The 20,896-nt window shown below is 37.2% G+C and overlaps 1 protein-coding gene across 1 annotated transcript; it reads left to right on the top strand.

Annotated features, from left to right (window-relative positions):
- Window positions 1-5,270: 5,270 nt before the first annotated feature.
- Window positions 5,271-20,508, top strand: LOC106912764 (alpha-tectorin-like). Its single transcript, XM_088000944.1, has 30 exons — window positions 5,271-5,332; window positions 6,426-6,449; window positions 6,687-6,713; window positions 6,914-6,937; window positions 7,274-7,297; window positions 7,956-7,979; window positions 8,187-8,204; window positions 8,967-8,990; window positions 9,321-9,436; window positions 9,559-9,837; window positions 9,948-10,043; window positions 10,159-10,324; window positions 10,943-11,343; window positions 11,433-12,009; window positions 12,088-12,671; window positions 13,444-13,996; window positions 14,086-14,684; window positions 14,873-15,027; window positions 15,198-15,598; window positions 15,844-16,040; window positions 17,043-17,438; window positions 17,523-17,806; window positions 17,921-18,198; window positions 18,306-18,425; window positions 18,616-18,800; window positions 18,889-19,049; window positions 19,192-19,440; window positions 19,530-19,689; window positions 19,782-19,887; window positions 19,977-20,508. The coding sequence occupies exons 1-30, from the start codon at window positions 5,287-5,289 to the stop codon at window positions 20,096-20,098; spliced, it is 6,396 nt and encodes a 2,131-aa protein (XP_087857070.1). The 5' UTR covers window positions 5,271-5,286; the 3' UTR covers window positions 20,099-20,508.
- Window positions 20,509-20,896: the final 388 nt, after the last annotated feature.

Genomic DNA, 20,896 nt, shown 5'->3' with positions numbered 1-20,896 from the left:
ATGGTTTCCCTAACAAAAAAAGGCTTTGAAAGAAGACTGAAAGCAATATTTAGTCTTTTCCCAGCATTAAAAACAGCTATTTGGTAATTTTTTATTTGAAAACACTTGCTGTATTTTCCTGATATCAGCCCTGTGACAAACTGGCGACTTGTCCAGTTCGCTGGAGATAGACACCCGCACACCTCCTGACTCCACTAGAGACAAGGGTGTTAGAAAATGGATGGATGGATTCTGATATCAAGTAGAGTTGCAGCCAGGGACCGCACAAAGTCAGGACACGGGCCACAGACGGCCCCCAAGCCACACTTTGAGTCACAGCATTCTTGTGTTAATTTTTCACCTGCAGGCAGAACAAAAACAGAGCAGCAATGATTTAGCATATTTTACACCCACGGGACATTTGACTCATTTGTCAAAAGTCAAATGTCAAATGTATATTTAGATGTCAAATATACATCTAAATATACATATATTTAGATCTAAATATACATATATTTAGATCTAAATATACATATATTTAGATGTATATTTGCATCTAAATACAAATAGATGCATGTATATTTGCATCTATTTGCATGTAGATGCAACTATAAATCTATTGTCAGCTGTTGTAGAGATTTGATCATTTAATAATGGTTCAATCAACAACAAATCTTTAGATTAGAAGAATAAGATTTGAAGTTTCAATGCAAACACAATGAGAAACCTTAAAGTACACCATGTAAGGTCCAAACTGCATTGAAAAGTTCAGTATTATTCACAAAGACGAGTCAATTCTGATCAATATCAAATGGTAAAAAAAATCTAAACTTCATTCTGACTGATCTATGACTGAAACTGTGTGAGTGCAAAGAGAAAGAGAGATGTCAGTCTGTCACATTGAGACATCTGGATACTGTATGCGTGATTGAAAATCACATTGTTATTTTAAATGGAATTTACGTTTTGTTCATCTGGTTAACACATACTTTCGCTTTAAAGGGAACACTACACACCTTGTTCAAATATGTTCAACCAGGAAGCAAAGTTCAGGTGAATCAGGTGGGGCCTGATGGTAAGAGACAGTCTTTGAAACATGGCGGCAAATGGAGCATGTCTCTGTTATTTTGGTATTAAATGTTTTTCCTTAACTCTGATTGGCAGGAGTCTGTCTACATGAAATCAGATGTGGTGGCTCTAAAGTCTGAACATATAGTTTGAGAATCAACTATAAAGCAAAAACTATTAAATCACAACAAAAGTCAACAACAACTTGGTAGTATAAGTGCATTTATTTTAAAACAAATAGTGCGTTCAATCAGCCTTAGATTGATTTGAGTAACTAGTGGAGGGTACTGTACTGCTTAAAAACAGAGTTGGGAAGTAACTAGTTACATTTACTCAGTTACATCAACTTGAGTAAGTTTTTTGAAATTTTAAGAGTATTTTTATTATGCTTTTATTTGACTTTACTATGATGTATTGCTGCTTTTACTTGAGTAAAATTTCTGGATTGAAAAACAAAAATGTTTTAACAAAAAAATCACCAGACACAGACACAGACCTGCAGTTTTTGTTAAAGTTTTATAAACTTTATATTGAAAGAAACTGATTTGGAAACATTTTCTTCTGCCTGATTTTATTATTTTTTGTTACTTATATGAATTATTGTAATTTTTGTCCTTAAAATACCAAATTTCCACCTGACTTTATATTTCCGTCTGTCACATGATGTATTTTTTATAATTAAATGATTGATGACTTGATCAGTTACTTGGTACTTGAGTAAACGTTTTACCAAACACTTTCGTAGTCTTGAGTAATTTCTACTACTTTTTACTTTTACTTGAGTACAATTTTTGGGTACTCTACCCACCTCTGGTTGAGAAATAAGATTGATTGTAATGAACTTATCTTACCTTCTGTTGTTAGCTAACTTGTTTTTTTTAATTTTTTTTTGTCTGAGGTCTGCCTTGTTTGTGTGACTCTAAAAGTCTCCATCTGCATCTGCATTCAAGATATATATGTATAGCTTTGCATTGCCTCTGCAGGATTAATTGAAGAGATTCATGTCAGCACGTAGTTACCAACAGCTGGTTGAACTCGCTGCACAGCTTTGAAGTTTTGAGATTTGAACCAAATAAAACAGCAGCAACATTTTTTGCTCTCACGACACTGAAAAACTCATGTTTGAGTTTCTCCCATGACTGTAGAAAAATACAACCGAAAGCATAACTTTTTAAAAAATGTTCCTCTCATCTCTCCGATAAGTTAAGCTTATCTGATGAATTTCAAAGTTTTTAGTTTTAACAGGATGTTGTGTATTTTTGACTTTCTTTGTCACAAATTTGCATGCATGTACCAATTTTTTAAAATTTGAACTAATTATTATTTTATGATACAAATCTTTAAAGTAGCTACCCAGTGTAGCAGAAATAGTTTTTTGCTTAAGTAAAAAACTAACATGCTCTAAGATTTATCTCTTATCACATCTTTTCTTATTTCCCATTTCTTATTTTTCTTCACAGCAGAGTTATATTATTTTAAACTAAAACAAATAAAATATTGTATTTTAATTCTTGTAAACATAGATTGAAACTGCAATAACAGATTCCTTATTCTTTATGGCACAAACAAAGTATTTCTACCTGGTTATGTGTTTTGCCGCCAGAGCTGTAAAGTCTGACACTGTCAGGTTGTCACGGCACCCAGGTGACAAGGCCGCTTGGATGGTTCAGCCTGTTTACTTCATGATGAACCTACTTTCTTTTTTAAAGAAACAAAAGACTAAATGCCTTTCCAATGAGTCGGCATATTAATTAGAGGACGTTATGAACCAAAAGTTGAACTTAAAGGGAAACAGGTTTATGATTTCAAGGTTTCCCCCAGAAAACTTGCTAAGCCTGGTGGTTGGGTGCCAGGCCATCCATCCAGCGCCCCGTCGTGTTTTTGAGTTAAAAAGTATTTAAAGTTGACATGAAATTTGAAAATATCACTTGATAATTATGATTTATTGAAAATTTGGAAGAATAATACTTGAGCAACAACTATAAAGTTTTAAAAAATGCAAACATTTTAAAAAGACTTAAATAAATAAGAAATGCTAAGTCTGGTGGGGGCACAAGTAAAGCCTGGTGGCCCGCCAGGCTTATAATACACAGGGGAAAACCCTGGATTTGAATCTGGAAGTTTAATATATCACACTTTTATACAGCAATATAAATTTATTTCATGTACACTTTCTGCTGCCTTTGCACCTGTTATTCTTATGTAAACTCTTCCTTGTGAGAAAATCGAAACTTTTAAAATGCTTTCCCACGTGAAAAGTTTAAAATCTTTATTTCTGCTATGTTGGTGCAGATTTGTTCATTAATATTTAGTAGCATGACGACTGTTTCACTCAGGCACACCTTTGTTTCTGTTTATAAAGAGACAAGAACTGGGGAGTGGTTTAAAGAAATGTTCCAGCTGTGTGTCACGTTATCACCACCCTGCTTCCACTGAACTTTAAAATCTGAACATTACCAAAACTAACAAAGCAACCTCAAATTGAAGAATTATCTTCCACCAAGTCACTTAAACTGTCTCTGCCAAATATAAGATCATTAACATCAGAAGGACTTTTAGTTTTTGACTTAATCACTGAAAATTATATTGATGTTATGTTTCCAACAGAAACATGGCTGGATGAAAACAATGAAGCACCTGCACTAATTGAATCAGTGCCTCCTAATAGAATTGAAAACATAAGAGAGGGAAGGAGTTGCTACAATATCACATGATTCATTAAACTGTAAACAGATTTTCTGGGAAAATTTGGATCTTTTGAATATTTGGAATTTGAGGCGAAAGGCAATTACTGAGCTGACATTAACTTTATGTGAGAATTTTTTTAATGACTTCAAAATGCATTGATTATAACTGTTTAATAATTGTGAGAGACTTAAACACCCATGTTGATGAATCCCAAAACATAGTGATCAGAAAACTGTGTGATGATTCAACATGGTAAACAGACAATCAAATATACTGTGGACTTCATTAAGCAAAGGTGTAAATATTTCCAAGTTCTCTGTAACTCATGTCACCCTGTCTGATCATTTCTCTGTTATCTGTGAAAGGAGACTCTGTTAACTCACTTAGCAAAACAAATAGTACAAACCGTTAATTTACAGACAACACAGCTGAAACATTTAACTAAATGTACTTTCAACCTCACCTAAAGCAAAGATCGTGTCTGGTAAGAAGGAATTTCTGCGTAAAAATGCCCCAGTAGAAAGAAGTGAAAGAAGCCTCTGTCAAATAGCTGAATGCAAATTGAATAAAATTTGATGTTGACCCTGCAAAGCTACTGTCCAACATTAAAACACCCAAGGGAAATATTCTCACGGAAATCATAAACAAGAACATCAACAATGCTTGTGCTTTGTTTGGCACAGTTGACAGGTTGACAAATCCTCCAGTGACCGTAGCAACAGATCGTCACTCAACAAGGACCTGCAATGAATGTGCCAACTTTTTAAAAGAGAGAGAAAAAAAAAAAGAAAAACAATAGAGGGTTAATCTGCACATCAACACCTTTTGATATTGTTGACTACAATGTATGGTTCACTACTAAACTGATTTGAACTATACCTTGACTGACGTTTTGGTGCCAACAGAGAATTTCTCACCAGAACAGGGAGAATCATATGTGGGGTACCACAAGGTTCAGTCCTGGGACTCCTCACTCCTAATATCTACACTATTCTGCTAACTCAAGTTTTAACAGGAAAAGCAATTAGCTACCAGAACCACCCTGTCACGATGTCACCAGGTGTTGCCAGGTAACTGTCAGAAACTCTTGAACCATAATATATAACACAGAATACAACACACGTCCTCAGACATTACAGAGAAACAGACAAGTCTAATTAACTTGAACTTGACCTTGCAGATGTATTGTGATGATATATGTATGTGATTTCAGTACCACAAACCAGAAAAACGAGAATATTGGACTTGTGCCAGCTGTTGCAGTACAAAGCCTTGTTGCCGCCCAGTTCTGTCACTCGAGATGTTTCCAAAACAGAGAGGCAACTAGACAAGGTAGGTCTGTTTATTGCCAATAAGAACAATACTATTTAAACTTTTGGTTGAGCAAAAAGGAGATAAATTGCTATCAGTAATATTTTACTTTATATAAATCTGTGGGTAAGAAAAAACATTGTTTTGACTGGAAATTTTGATGCATATCTTGATCTATATGTTTTCAAATGTTGTAATAGTTTATTCTTACATTTTTAAACCAGGTTTGACATTTGAAAAATGGCAGGCCAAGTCATACTGCCAGTCCTGCTGCTGTCAGCTATCGGTAAGTAACTACTTCTATTGAATGAAAGGAAGAAAAAAAAACATTTATTTGGACTATTGAACGTAAATTAGACTTAATTTTTCAGTTTTATGGTTACTCTGAATTTTGGATGTGACATTTTCTTTGTTTTTTAAAAGAATAATAATTATAATAATAGTGGTTTGTTTATATTAACTTCTGGATAAATTGTTGCCACTTCTTTCTTAGGATTTCTTTTGGATTTAACTTCTTCCAGTTTCTTTTTAAAGTCTATTTGGCTGTGAACACAACAGTTTGACCTCAATCATGCGAAATAAATCTAGATTTTGCTATAATTGGTCTTTTTTTGGGGGGGGGGAGGGATTTGGTCAAACTCAAATCAATGCATCTATGTTAATTTATCCAGAGATGTGAAACACAAAACCTCTGAGCATAAATACCAGCATTGCAGTGTTTGGATATTGTTATTACTTTTACATTTAAGGAGTAAACATAAAAATATACATTTGAACTATTATCGTCTCAGCAGCAATAAATATATCATTTTCGTTCTGTTAGAGCATTTTCCTCACTAAGACTAATTATGTATGTTTTTAGAAAGACCACAAAATTCCCCCAAAAAGTTGCTTGATGTTATGTCTACATATACAGCAGAAAAAAAGTAAGGAAAATACATAATAAAAATCTACTAAATACAGTAGAGAACAACAAGGAGCAAACATGTATTAATGAAAAACATCTAAGGAAGCAATTTTTAGAACAATCATATCCTAATACTCATAAAAAGTGAAACAGTCGAAATAAATCTCTTAGATGTTTTTAAACATTTAAAATAATATAATACATTGTTATTTGTATTATTATGAAAATAAAACACATAGTTAATTGATAAATGTTTGCGTATATTATATTTCAAAAATGTTATTTACTCCAATGCAAGTAGTCGTCTGAACATTGCCACACAAAGGGAAAAAAAGTCTTATTTATTGATATTAGTTATTTTAATTTTCAAAGCCAGTTTAAGTAAAACTTCATTTGGTATTTTAAAAAGAGGTATTTTAGTGACGTTATGTATCTTAAATTTATGTCCAACTATGTCTGTGTGTTTTTATAGCTGGAGTGGCAGCTCAGAACCAAAGTGAGTTAACAGTCTGTCCGTCTGTCTATCTTTTTTTAAAAAGGCAGGTTTTCTGTTGCCTTAATAACTTTTTTATCATTAATAATGAGTAAATTATTTGTTAAACAGTTATAATGCTGAAAAATTGCTCAAAATTTAAATTTAAATGATACCTTATAAGGTAAGGTGTTGTTAACCGGTCTTGTTATTGACATTCATTATTTTAGGTAAAGTTTAATGATACCTGTGTTTTTACAGCTGGAGGGACAACAACTCAGAACCTGGGTAAGATGAACCTATCCGTACTTCACGTATTATACTATATGTACTTCGTGCTATATATATATATATATATATATATATATATATATATATATATATATACACACACACATTTGTTTTTTTACATCTTGGCACATGTAAAAACATTGGTTTTGGTAAAAAGTTATCTTAATTTGGTGTTCACTGATGTCTGTGTATTATAGCTGGGACAACAACTCAGAATTTGGGTAAGATGAAAGTTAATATTTATTTATATCTCCGTGTGTATGCTCTTTTAATCGTCTCATAACACTATGAATTTTAACAGAAGGCAAAAAATTGTTTAAACACAACATGTTGCCCATATATAACACAACGTAATACAATAACCTCTGACTTTACCTCCAGATTACATTTTTTTTCTTCTTTTCTTTTAAATTATTTCATTGATGAATAAGTATGTCTGTATATTACATTAGAAACATCTGAGTCAGTAATGGCACACAAATGAATAACTAATGTCTAATTTATTGACATTAGTTAATTTTAAGTTAATGATTATTTTTATTTCTGTGTTTTTATAGCTGGAGTGACAACTCAGAGTCAATGTAAGCTACAGGTCTACACTCATCTACCAATCTATACATCTATATATCTGCTCAAAGGATTGTTTAAAGACTACAATATATTATATTAATGCTTTCAAGTTTAAAATATAAAGTGGTCAAATAACCTCTGACTTAATCTTTAAATATTATTATACTTGTTATTGTTATTATTAATTAATTCATTCATTGTTAGAAGACACCTGTGTATTACATTAGAAAAAATACTGATTGATAAATATTGTTTATTTATTGCTTTTATTAATATACAGAGGTATACTTGTATATTATAATGTAATTCCTACAGTCTACTTATATTTTAACAGAAAAGATTGTTTATACCAATGTTTTAATAAGGTGATAAAATAACCGCTGAATTTACATCTGAATATTATTTTCTTATTCTTACTTACAATTAATTCCTTAATTGTAAAAATGATACCTGTATATTAGACTGTAAAACACAAAGGCTAAGTCACTTCACTGAAAGTAATGGTTTCAACCTTGTCACACAAAAAACCTTGTCACACAAAAAAACATAATAAATTATGTCATAATTTATTGACATAAATTATGTCAATAAATTATTGACATAATTTATCTTAATTTAATGTTCAAGTTGTCTTAATTATACTTCAATGATGTCTGTTTGTTCTTATAGTTGAAGTAACCACTCAGAATCAAGGTAAGCTGAAGGTTTAGACCAACACTTTGCCTCTAGATATTATTGTTTTTTCTTTATTGCTTTTATTAATTAATTAATGGATACATAAATACACTTGTATATTACAATGGACAATGAACATTATCTAAGCATTGCCTCACAAAACTATGGATTTTTTATTTATTTACAATAATTATTAAATTAATTGATTTCTGTGTGTTTTCACAGTTTGGGCGACAGCTCTGGGTGAGTTAGATTCACCTTTCTGTCTATTTGTTCTGTAGGAATCTTTTAATTAGGTAAACCTCTATTTTACATTAGAAGCATAGTTATTGCAATGAGAGTAATACATTAAACTTTGTCACAAAAACCGGTCTTTTTTTACTGATATTAGTGTCTTAATTTAATGTCCAATGGTATTTGTGTATTTTTACAGCTGGAGAGGCAACTCAGCCTTAACAGTTTAGACTCATTTATCTGTCTACTAATTGTTTAAAAACACGGTGCAAATTGTTTAACAGAAGATTATTTAAACATAAAGTTATTACTATAATGTTTTCATTTCTAAAACACAAAGTAACCAAATAACATCTGACTTTACCTCTAGATTTAGTTTTTTCCCCTTTGCTTTCTTTATGTAATTAATTGATATACAAGTATACCTGTACTTCACAATAGAAACATGTGAGTCATTATAGTGAATGTAATGTTTTAAACCACACCAAAAACACAGGCCTTTTTTTATTGACAATCATCTAAATTTTGTGTGTTTTTATAGCTGGAGAGACAACTCAGAACCAAGGTCATTTAGACCGACACTCTGACTTTTCCTCTGGATATTGTCTTTTTTCTTTATTGCTTTGATACATAAGTATAGTTATAGACTACAGTGGAAAAATTTTAGTGATTCCAATGAAAGTAATGATTTAAACATTGCCACATAAAAAAAACTATTTATTGATACTAATTATGTAAATTTTATGTTCATTCATATCTGTGTTTTCACAGCTGACATGACAACCCAGAATCTGAGTGAGTTGGATTTGTCTTTCTAAAGTTGAGGGTAGGCTACCAAGACAGCAGGAGGATGAGTCTGACTGATATATAATGTTTCCTTTCATCTTTCATAGTTGTGTTGTTTAAATTTAACCTTTTTCTCTGCATTTATTATGCTTGGGCATGACATTTGGGAATTAGATTTTGTGTTGATGTTCAGTTTAACCATCTTATTATTATTTTTTTTCTCTGCAAAGAAGTTGGAAAATTTATTGCAGGCCTTGGTAGAGTGGAGTTCACATGGTACAGTCAGGATTGTTATTATCTCAATTAATTTAATCAGGTGCTCTCTCTTGTATTTTGCAGGACCCCTCTACCCACTTGAAGGAACAATAAGCTCTCGATCAGACGATGGAAGCTCACCTATAATTTCACTCCTACGAACCTTCAAATTTTTTGGGCAGTCTTACTCTCAGATTTATGTATGTTACAAGATTGCATGTACTTTCATTCACTGTTCATTTTATTGTAATCCTCAAGACAAAATGTAAACATTTACAAAAAGTATAAATAACGATACCTAACTTATAGCTCTTATTCTTAGGTGAACCACAACGGACATCTGACCTTTGATTATCCATGGTCAAGTTTTTCTCCTCAGCAATTTCCGATGTATGGAAGCACAGACATCATTGCTCCGTTCTGGACTGATTTAGACAACACACGCAATGGTGATATCTACTATGTTCAATACACCAATGGCTCTCTTCTCCAGAAAGTTACACAAGACATCAATGCGTACTTCCCAGATCTTAACTTTCAGGCCAACTGGATCTTTATAGCAACATGGCATGAAGTTGCCTATTTTCCAACAACTGGAACAGTAAGTGATCTATATTTAACTTCTGAAATGTATTAGATGTACAAATACAAAAAGATAGCCTTTGGTTAATCTGCAAATTAATTCTCAATAAATACATGTATTTTTCCCAGCAAACAACCTTTCAGGCAGTCTTGACTACTGATGGCCATTATTCATTTGTGCTGATGAATTATGGGTCAATAGCCTCCACACCAATGTCTGTACAGGTTAGACACATTCTAATGAATACATATATATGTTTTATTTTCCTTCTCTTTGTCCCAGTAAATATGCATTTCTATGAAACATGAAAAAAATTACTTAAGCATATGTATTTTGCAGGCTGGATATGATACGATCAATTCCACTCACCACTTCACCATCCCTGGATCATTCTCTAGTAACGCCACTGGACCTAATTCAGCCTTTAGTCTCAACAGCAACGTCAACGTACCCGGTCGCTGGGCATTTCGAGTAGATCATGGTTCAAGAGGCTGCACTTTTAATGGTAGGAGCACAAATTCACCAAGAGTACTGCTTCATAACAATAAGCACATGTATCATGGAAATAAGGGAAAACTCCAATCCGTGCCTCTTGGTAGAACAACATTGCTATTAAAATAAGAGTACTGAACCCAAAACAGTTCTTAAGTTAGTTTAATTCTTCCTCTATAAATACAGAGGTCAAACTTCAGGCCTCGAGGGCTGGTGTCCTGCAACTTTTAGATGTGTCTTGACACAATTCAATAAAATAATTAGATAATTAGCAGGACTCTGGAGAACTTTTGGCACCTATGTTTTAGGTCACAGGTGTCAAACTCCAGTCCTCGAGGGCCGCTGTCCTGCAACTTTTAGATGTGCCTCTGCTGCACCACACCTGAATAGAATAATTAGGTCATTAGCAGGACTCTGGTGAACTTACCTACACAAGGAGGAGGTAATTAAGCCATTTCATTCCAGTGTTTTGTACCTGTGGTACATCTAAAAACTGCAGGACACCGGCCCTCGAGGACTGGAGTTTGACACCCCTGTTTTAGGTCATTCTAACTGTGATGTCAGAAACACCACAAACTAATTCGCCATTAAAGCAGCCTTGAAATGACTTTTGTTCTTTCCTTGTTTAAAGGTCAGCCTGTTCAACTTGGTGACTTTTTCTGGAGTGACAGCACCTGTGCACAGAAGTGCACCTGCACCAGAGCAGGGCTGCAATGCTCCAGCAATCCCTGCTCCTTCTCCCAAATCTGTCGGCCAGCTGCCTTTCAGTACTCCTGCCAGACAGTGCAAAGACGAACCTGCACCGTCAGTGGAGATCCACATTACTACACCTTTGACAACTCAGTGTTTCACTTTCAAGGCACATGCACTTACGTTCTGTCAGAGCAGTGTCAGAACGGACTGCCCTATTACAGAGTGGAGGGGAAGAACGGGCATCAGGGCAGCAGGCATGTTTCATGGACACAACTGGTCAAAGTCTTTGTCCATGATGAAACTATTGAGCTTGTTAAAAGAGATCAGAGTCAGGCCAAGGTAACAGGACACTTTTATGTTCTGTAATATAGACCCTGCATTTTGTGTTTTGTCTATATTTGTAACTATTTTTGTTGTCATCCCTACAGGTCAATGGAAGCTTTGTAACAGTTCCGTTTTCCCTCAGAAACGGCTCTATCCAGGTTTATCAGTCAGGTTTCTCTGTGATCGTCAGCACTGACTTTGGCCTGATGGTGTCATATGACAGAAGTTTATATGTCCGGATCAGTTTGCCCTACACTTACCAAAATAGCACATGTGGGTTCTGTGGAAACTTCAACAATCGCCCTGAAGATGACTTTAGAACCCCTCAAGGTGAAGTGGTGAGCTCTGATGTGGTTTTTGCCAACAGCTGGAAAGCATCTGGTGATGATGAGCCTGGTTGTGACCCTCAGTGTGAAGGTCTGGCCTGTGCCGGCTGCACAGAATCTGAGGCAACACTATACAGAAATTCTGCCCACTGTGGTATTCTGGAGAACAGCACAGGACCATTTGCTGCATGCCATCAACAACTCCCTCCAGGATTTTTTGTGGATAGCTGTGTGTATGATCTCTGCGTTGGCAGAGGGTATCAGCCCATTCTGTGCCAAGCCCTAAATGTCTACTCAAGTCAGTGTCAACAAAATAGGATCCAGCCACAAAGCTGGCGGCGTCCTGGCTTCTGTGGTATGTCTGCCAGTCTCAATTTTAAAATTAAGGCTGTTAAATATTCAAAGTTTGAGAATAAATGTTTCTTGTGTTTAGAAATCCCCTGCCCAGCCAATAGCCACTATGAGGCCCAGGGTACAGGATGTCCATCTACATGTGTCAACCCCAATTCCACTGACAACTGCCCCCTGCCTAATCAAGAGAGCTGTGTCTGCAATTCAGGCTACCTCCTGAGTGGAGGGGTCTGTGTCCCTCATGCTGACTGTGGCTGCAGCTTTGAGGGTCACTACTACCGCTCAGGAGAAACTGTCATACTGGATGCAGACTGTGGGAGGCGCTGTACATGCAGCTATGGCTCCATGACTTGCAGCTCTCACAGCTGTGGTCAACATGAGTCCTGCAGGGTGGAGAATGGAGAAAGAGGATGCACGCCAAACAGCTTTGCAACATGTTGGATCAGAGGCCCAGGATCATATCATACATTTGATGGAGTGATGTACCAGTACCCAGGAGCATGTCGCTTGACCCTTGCCAAAGTTATGGGATCCTCTGATCACTCACACTTCATGATTACTGTGGAAAAGGTTCCACAGGGGCCACAGGGTTTCTCCAATGTGCTAAAGTTTGAGGCAGAGGGAAGACAAGTTGCTATTGAGATGGCAAGTAGTAGCACTGTTAAGGTGAGTGATAGAAATCATTTTCTACAAATTAAACAAATATATAACATACAATGAAGTATAATAACAGATTTGTTTAAAGACTATTACAACAAACTAATGTTTCATAAAATTTCAAACACTAAGCAAATGTCATAAAAAATATAACATTTAGAGTTAGTCTGCAATGCATTATAACCAGGACTTCGGGTTATTATAATTATCATAATTTCCACAACTTTTATGCATAATTAAGATCAATTGTATTCTACTTCAGCCAGATTCAAAATTTTGCTTCATAGTGTAAGTTTCAGATTTTGCTACCAATTTTTAGAGAAAGCATTTGATCCTGACTGGAATATTCACAGACAATGATGATGGTCAGCCTGTACAAGAGGAATATCTGAAAAGAAAAACTAATAAAGAAGAGTGAATAATATCCTTGATGTAACTATGCTAACAAAACCACTTGATCAAACTTAGTGTACATATTGCATATCCTGTGTTGACCCTTAGTGGACTGATCTTGAGCCTCTGTTTAATCAAAACAACCCAAATATGTGTTAAAAGTAAGAAGTAAAATTAGCAAGATTTTATCAGCTCTGCTACCCTTTTACTGTTGTGCAAAATGAGCTACATACAATTAATACATTGAAAACATTTTTTTTATGAGTAAGAATTATTTTTGGAAGCTTTGTCTAATGAGAAAATGCAAAATTTGATTTCTTCACGCATTTGTAATATTTTGAACATCTACCCCAAAAACTTTTCTAAAGTTTTTTTTAATGTGTTATAGGTTGATGGACAGCTGATCAGACTGCCATTCAGCACTGGGTCCAACAGAATCCGCATCTTCCAAAGCAGCACTCACAGTGTCATCCTTCGCACAGACTTTGGTGTAACTCTGCAGACTGTCTGGCCTCACTTTGTCCGTGTCACTGCACCAGGTGTCTACAGTGGTTTACTAGGTGGACTTTGTGGAAACTACAATGGTGACCAGAATGATGATTTCCGTACACCCAACGGCACTCTGGTCAGTGACTCCCAGGTGTTTGGGGACAGTTGGCGAGATGGCTCCCTGGCAGATCACTGCGTGGAAAACAGACCTCGTAACGCTGCAACCAATTTCAGTTCCACTGAGTACTGTGGAGTTCTTACTTCACCCACTGGACCATTTACATCATGCTGGGCTGCAGTGAACCCATGGCAGCAGGTAGATGCATGTGTAGAAATCCTCCAGGGCTCCAGTGATCCAACATCAACACTATGTGAGGTCCTAAGAGATTATGCATTGATGTGTCAACATAACGGCGTATCCCTGGGACAGTGGAGGAATGCAACTGGCTGTGGTAAGTTCTAGAACTACATTTGATAGAGATGCCTTTGAAATGTACATATTCATCACTTTTTACTTCTTTCACTTTGTGCCCCCCAACAGAACTAACCTGTCCATCAAACAGCCATTATGAACTCTGTGGAAGTTCATGTCCGTCTTCCTGCCCCAGCCTCTCTTTCCCCTTCACTTGTGACACTCAGTGCCAAGAGGGATGCCAGTGTAATGATGGGTTTGTCCTCAATGGTAACCAGTGTGTGCCTCCAACATCCTGTGGATGCTTTCATGATGGACGCTATCGGCAAGCTGGTGAACAGTTCTGGGATGGGGAAGAATGTCAGAGCTTTTGCACTTGTAATGGTGTAACTGGTATAGCCCAGTGTTCCCCAAATGCATGTGGACCTCAGGAGTCTTGCAGTGTTGTGGATGGTGAGTTTGGCTGCCATCCCAACCCTCATGGTACCTGCTCTGCCTCTGGAGACCCTCACTACCTGACCTTTGATGGCAAGGCCTACGACTTCCAGGGAACCTGCCGCTATGTTCTGGCAACAGTTTGCAATGACACTGTGGACCTTCATCAATTTTCTGTGAAAGCAAAGAATGAACCGTGGTTTGGACTGCCAGTTTCTATCACGGCGGAAGTTTATGTAGATATCTTGGGCTATGAAGTGCACATGTCAAGAGGCAACAGGGGTACTGTGGAGGTAAGTCAGGCTGTCTCTGATGGAAGATATTTAAAGATAGTTAAAGTAGATTGGAAATTAGTTTTTCAAAGTCAAAAACATTTTTTCTTAGTACATTACCAAAGAACTGTTCAGTTCTTTATTATGCACATCAGTAATAGTCCAGAAATATCAGTTGTGTGTCTGCCATAACATTTTTTTCTTCACAGGTGAATGGAATCACAAGAAACCTGCCCATTGTCTTCAATGGAAGCCTGTCAATTTTTGGAAGTGGATCTCAAACATTTGTCAACACAGAGTTTGGACTGAGCGTCATGTACGATGGAAGTAGCACGGTGTCCATTTCTGTACCCCCAAGCTACAGGTAGCCTATGTACTCTTCAGCACAGCTTTAATTTAAGTTTCATTTTCTTCAATCCTATAGTTATTGAATTAATACCTTTTTAGGAATGTAAAAAGAGTAAATCATCATTGTCTGTTTCATTGTCATTTAAGTGTTCAACATTTTGATTCAGTCTTTCTTATCTTGATCAGAGGAAACATGTGTGGACTTTGTGGAAACTTTAATGGAAATCCAAATGATGACTTCCACACCCCAAGTGGAGCATTGTCCAACTCAGCAGATGCTTTTGGAGCAGCTTGGAAGGTTCCTGGGAACTACACCTGTAGTGATGGCTGTGGCTCTTCATGTGCACAATGCAATGATGATCGATTCGCCAGGGCTCAGTGTGAGGTGATTCAGGCAGCTGACGGCCCCTTCAGCTTCTGCCACGAGGAGGTGGATCCAGCACCATATTTCAGTGACTGCGTCTTTGATGTCTGCGTGTCGGGAAATCGAGGCAGTGATCTTCTGTGCAGGGCTCTAGAGACGTACGTCAGTGCCTGTCAGTCTGCTAATGTCCGAGTCTACCCTTGGAGGCAAAACACCACTTGCAGTGAGTATGGAAGGCTGTGTGCTACTAAAGTATTCAATAAAACAGGCATCTTCCTCAAAAGTCTCTCAAAATATGCCATCTCCTATGTTTGAACTTGTTTGAAACACCACTTGCAGTGAGTATGGAAGGCTGTGTGCTACTAAAGTATTCAATAAAACAGGCATCTTCCTCAAAAGTCTCTCAAAATATGCCATCTCCTATGTTTGAACTTGTTTTGAGCAACTTGCCGCCCTTTTTTTCCTCAGGAATTGAGTGCCCAGCCAACAGCCATTATGAGCTGTGTGGAACAGACTGTGGCCACACCTGTGCCAGCAGCATCAATGCTGCCTGTGACCATGTTTGCTCTGAGGGATGTTTCTGTGATGAAGGTTTTTCCAGGAGTGGATCAAGCTGTGTCCCTGTGGAAAGTTGTGGCTGCCAATATGATGGATTCTACTTCAATGTAGGTCATTTCAGTTCACTTTATTCTTGATAAACTAGCTGAGAATCTGCACGTAAGACCTAAAGTAATACTTGCTCAATGGCTTTGAAAAACTAAACATCATGGAGGTGTTGCATTTCAAGGCAACAAATCAAACATAATGCCTCCTTGTGTGACATCACAGCAAAATCAATAAGACATTATTTCAAAAAGGTTGATTAGCGGCCATTCAGAAATCTCTTTGGGTAAAATTTCTTGGTATGTGAAAGTGTCATTTTCACCTGTTCTGACAATTACAAGCAAGGATGGTTCTGTCTCACAAAGACAAAAGAAGAGGCTGGCTGACACTGGGCTTAAAGGCACATAGATAAGAAGCAGCCATTAGTCCAAAATTAGCCAAAAGGACAGAATAGTTTTCAAATGCAAACCAAAAAAATACAACAAACGAGAATAAACAGGTATCTTTCACCAAATAAAATGGTCTCGTGTGGAATTAACTTATATATTCAGACATCAGCCAGAAGGTTTTAATGCTGATTCTAGCTGTCTACCAATCTGCAAATTGATTTATGAATGTATGTTTGTAAGTGAGTGTGATTGGGTGAATGTGGCAATAGTGTGAAATTCTTTGAGTGCTCCTATGACTACAAAAGCACTAAAATTCTGTCCATGTCTTATTACCTTTTTAAGATTTTATAAATCTGCCAATATTAGCATTAGCACATTTATTTTAATTACCATGTAATTATTTGGGTGGTACGTGCTTTCAAGTCAAAACTCAAGTATGAGGATAGGCTATATACATCATCTCAGACTTTTGTTTGACACTCACTTTGAAAACTTTTCCATTAAGTGGGAACTTGACAAGGGTGAATAATGAATCAGGTTCTGCATGATGCAGTTTTACAACTATGATTTCAGTCAGAGAAGCATTGCAATGGTGCATTCCTTATTACCTCAAGGCTCATATATTCTTAATGTTGTCACACAACCTAGTATTTTCACTTGTTTCTCATCTTGCAGGCCGGTGAGTCCTTCTGGACAGACGGTTGCTCCCAACGATGTGAATGTCGTGCACCCAATGTCCTGATCTGCAGTCCCTCATCATGCACTCCTGCACAAGAGTGCACCATCAGAGATGGCCATCTGGGCTGTTATGATGCCATGTCTACCTGTACTGTATGGGGTGATCCACATTACATCACCTTTGATGGAGCCTTGGCTCATTTTCAGGGATCATGCTCTTACATCATCACTGAAAGTTTGAGACACAGCAGCAATGAAACTCAGTACAAAGTCGTGGCCACCAACAAGCACAGAGGAAACAACCTTGTGTCTTTCGTGTCAACAGTTGATATATACCTCTCAAATCCTCCAGAGAGTGTTCATGTCAGGCTCGGATCTAACAAGAGAGTCAAGGTAAACTTTATTTTAAGTTCAGAAAAAAAAAAAGTTTTTGTTTTAGAACCTTTGGTCTTACTCTCTGAACTCTCATCATAACAGGTAAATGGGACAGAGGTTTCTCTTCCCACGACTGCAGGAACGTTTGGTCAGGTGACGAGGCAGGGAAGTTACATAGTGTTTGATGCTGTCGATGTTGTAGTCCAGTTTGATGGCTCCAGTACTTTACTGGTCAGGATGGGCCGCAACTATCAGAACAGAGTCAGTGGAATGTGTGGGAACTTCAATGGTGATCCCACTGATGACAAAGCTTTGCCCAACGGTACTTTGGCGGAAAACGACAACCAGTTTGGCCACAGCTGGAGATCAGAGACAAGCCAAGCAGGGTGAGCTCATGCTCCACTTATTTGCCTTTACCTGATAAAATGTCAACAATTGCAAACATTTGTGCATATGTCTGCTGTCTCTAAAATCTTTTAAATGTCTAACGACTTTTCTAGATGTGGATCCACTGATGAGAGAAGTGGTGATGGACTAAGTGACTGCCGCTTCATAGAAGAATACACAGATCTCTGCAGAGTCATCACCAACACCAGCGGCCCATTCAGTTCTTGTCACCTGCATTCTGACCCCCAACCATTTTTCACTTCCTGTGTTTACGATCTCTGTCTCTATACGCCAGCCAATGGCATGCTATGTTCAGCTGTCTCTGCTTATGAGAAAACTTGCACCAATTTGGGTCTAAGCATTCCTGACTGGCGCTCTCCTTTGCGTTGTGGTATGCTAGTTTTGCTCAATAAATTATCACAACAATGCGTTATTGATTGCTTTTATGCAATGTTTGTTTTGAAACTTTCTTGGCCTTTTCTGCTATATTTGACTCAGCTGAGACGGACCCCTGTGAACAGCTGGACTGCGCAGAGTATGAGTGGTGTGGTAAGAAAAATGGTGTGTACGGCTGCTTCTGTGACGAGCACCATCATCGACCCAACAATGAGAGCTACGGTAAGTGCAACACCTTTTAAACCTTCTGTTTTTCATGTGAAGAACTGTAATTATAGTCATGTTCCAAACATGATTTGTTCACCGGTGCTTTACTGTCGACGTTCAAGTTTGAAGCATAATCTTTGCTTCTCTGCATCAGTTTGTGTAGTTGGTCTCTAAACTTCAATATGTTTCTCCCTCTGGTGAGCAGACTCAAACATAGAATGCACCAGCAGTTCTGGTACCATGTCAGTATCTCGCTGCCAGCTGTTTGAAGCGGGCTTCCACTCCAGTGCTCTCCATCTCCAAGACATCTCCTGCAACGGGACTCTCCAGGACGGACGACTCGTCTTCCACTTTGACAATGACAACCATCTGTGTGGGACAGCTCTTAGGGTAAAGTTCATGAACTGGAACATCTCCTTTAAATCTTCAGTTATGTTACTTAACTTGACTGATAGCATTCTGTCATTTCACTGTTTAGAGCAATGGAACTCACTTCATGTATGAGAACACTATTCAGGGGAATGTGGATCCTCATGGAGGTTTGATCAGCCGTCAGAGGAATCTTCATCTGCGTTTCTGCTGTGTTTACCCTCTGGCTCAAGCTCTCTCAATGGCTGTGGGCATCAACCCTGTGGAGAGGTGATCATACCAGTTTCTCCCTGTGGTTCCTTTGACCATTATGTCTATAACCAGTTATTGGTTTTGTTTTCTTTACAATGGAATCCTCTAGAGATTATCAGATGCATTCAAGTGGTCGGTCACATAAATGTTTATTTTGCAGCGTTCTGAGGAAGAAGCTTCCTGGCACTGGATCGTATCGTGTGAGGATGATCCCCTATGAGGATGAAGGCTTCCACTTCCCCTTCAGCACTAACAGAAACATAGAACTGGAAGTTGATCAGATGTTTTACGTGGAGGTGCGAACAGAAGGGGTGGATCAGCGCCAATTTGCCACAGTTCTGGACTCTTGCTGGGCCACACCAGTCAACCAAGCAAGCTACCCTGTCCGCTGGGATCTCATTACTTCACAGTAATTGAGACTATCTTGTCATTCTTTATAATTTATTTCAGTGTCTTCTTGTTGGCAGTCTAACTGATGCATCTGCTTCTGCTTCACAGGTGTCCTAATCCAGAAGATGGAACCGTGGAGGTGATTCAGAACGGTGTCTCCACTGTGTCTCGTTTCTCCTTCAGGATGTTCACCTTCACCAACCACACACAGATTTACTTGCACTGCAGTGTCCACTTGTGTCTGTTGAGCAGCAACAACTGCAGGGCTGTAAGTTTTATTGTGTGCTTTTTGTGGCTATATTGTATGTACTGAAGTTGCACACCTTTAATGTTGCTGTTTTTCTTTTTTTCCCCCCCCAGCATTGCTACCCGGGTCATCACACTCTATTCAAGAGGGACATATCTTACCATGACTCTGCAGCTCTGTCAATTGGACCACTGGTACTCGGGGCACAACCAAATACTGGTGAAGTTCTATCATATCTTTATTATTTTGTAATTACAAAAATTATATTCCAATTAATTGACAAAATCTATGCATCTCTTTTTTCATAGGTGGACTAATCCAAAGAAATGGTGTTAATCCAAAGATGATGACGTCAGATGGTACAGGCCATTTGGCATCAGTTGTTACCCTGACTGTCAGTTTGCTGATGACCAGAATTCTGGTCAATTGAGATCAAAGAATAATCACAGTTTAAAATCCAATAAATTGTGTTACTTATGATTCATGTTAGTAAGAGGTGTTTTCTGGGTTTTGGTTTGTACTCATAATTAGGCAAGAAATAGAAGTAATTTTGCTTTTTTAACATCTGGTGCACCATTGTGTTTATGACATTTATGGGATTAATACAATGTTCAGTTATTTTGTGGGATTCTTAAAAATAATTTGTTTTTTGGTAATATCACAGGATATGAAATATTAACTCTGTTGGATATAAGGTTACATATATGTATATAAAGTTAATATTTGAAGGAATGATCTTGAAACTGAATTAAATGAAGTATAATTTTGTCATAAATTTTTGTTTTACATGGTGGGAGAGGTGGTGTTATGAAAGGGATTAATAAAAAAAATTCTAATGAATTTTATTGTGTAGTTTTTATGCTTTTTTTCCCCCTGATGATAAAAGCCTTAATTTGTCCATTTTATGCATCTGTATTATATTTTCCTCAGTTTAGGATCTTAACTTTTTTTTATGGTACAGCATTCAACCTCAGCAGTTGTAAAAATGGGTTAGTAAATATTCACTAATATCCTAATAATAATAAAAAAAATAATAATAATCACTAATAATAATATCCGTGGAAAATAAAATTTACTTTGAAGGTCAAGGATCAGGAATCATGACCAGACAGGTAGCTATACTTGGGCCGTTCTCAATACTCAAGAACGCAAGTACGTTCTTGTGTTCTTAGCAAGTACGTTCTTGTGTTCTTAGCAAGTACGTTCTTGGCAAGTACGGCTGGAAGAC

The sequence above is a fragment of the Poecilia mexicana genome, unplaced genomic scaffold (genome assembly GCF_051168715.1).
Source record: "Poecilia mexicana isolate PSO_F unplaced genomic scaffold, ASM5116871v1 scaffold_19, whole genome shotgun sequence".
Taxonomy (NCBI): Eukaryota; Metazoa; Chordata; class Actinopteri; order Cyprinodontiformes; family Poeciliidae; genus Poecilia; species Poecilia mexicana.
The sequence above is the reverse complement of the archived record's forward strand: the minus strand, read 5'-3'. Positions and strand labels throughout refer to the sequence as shown.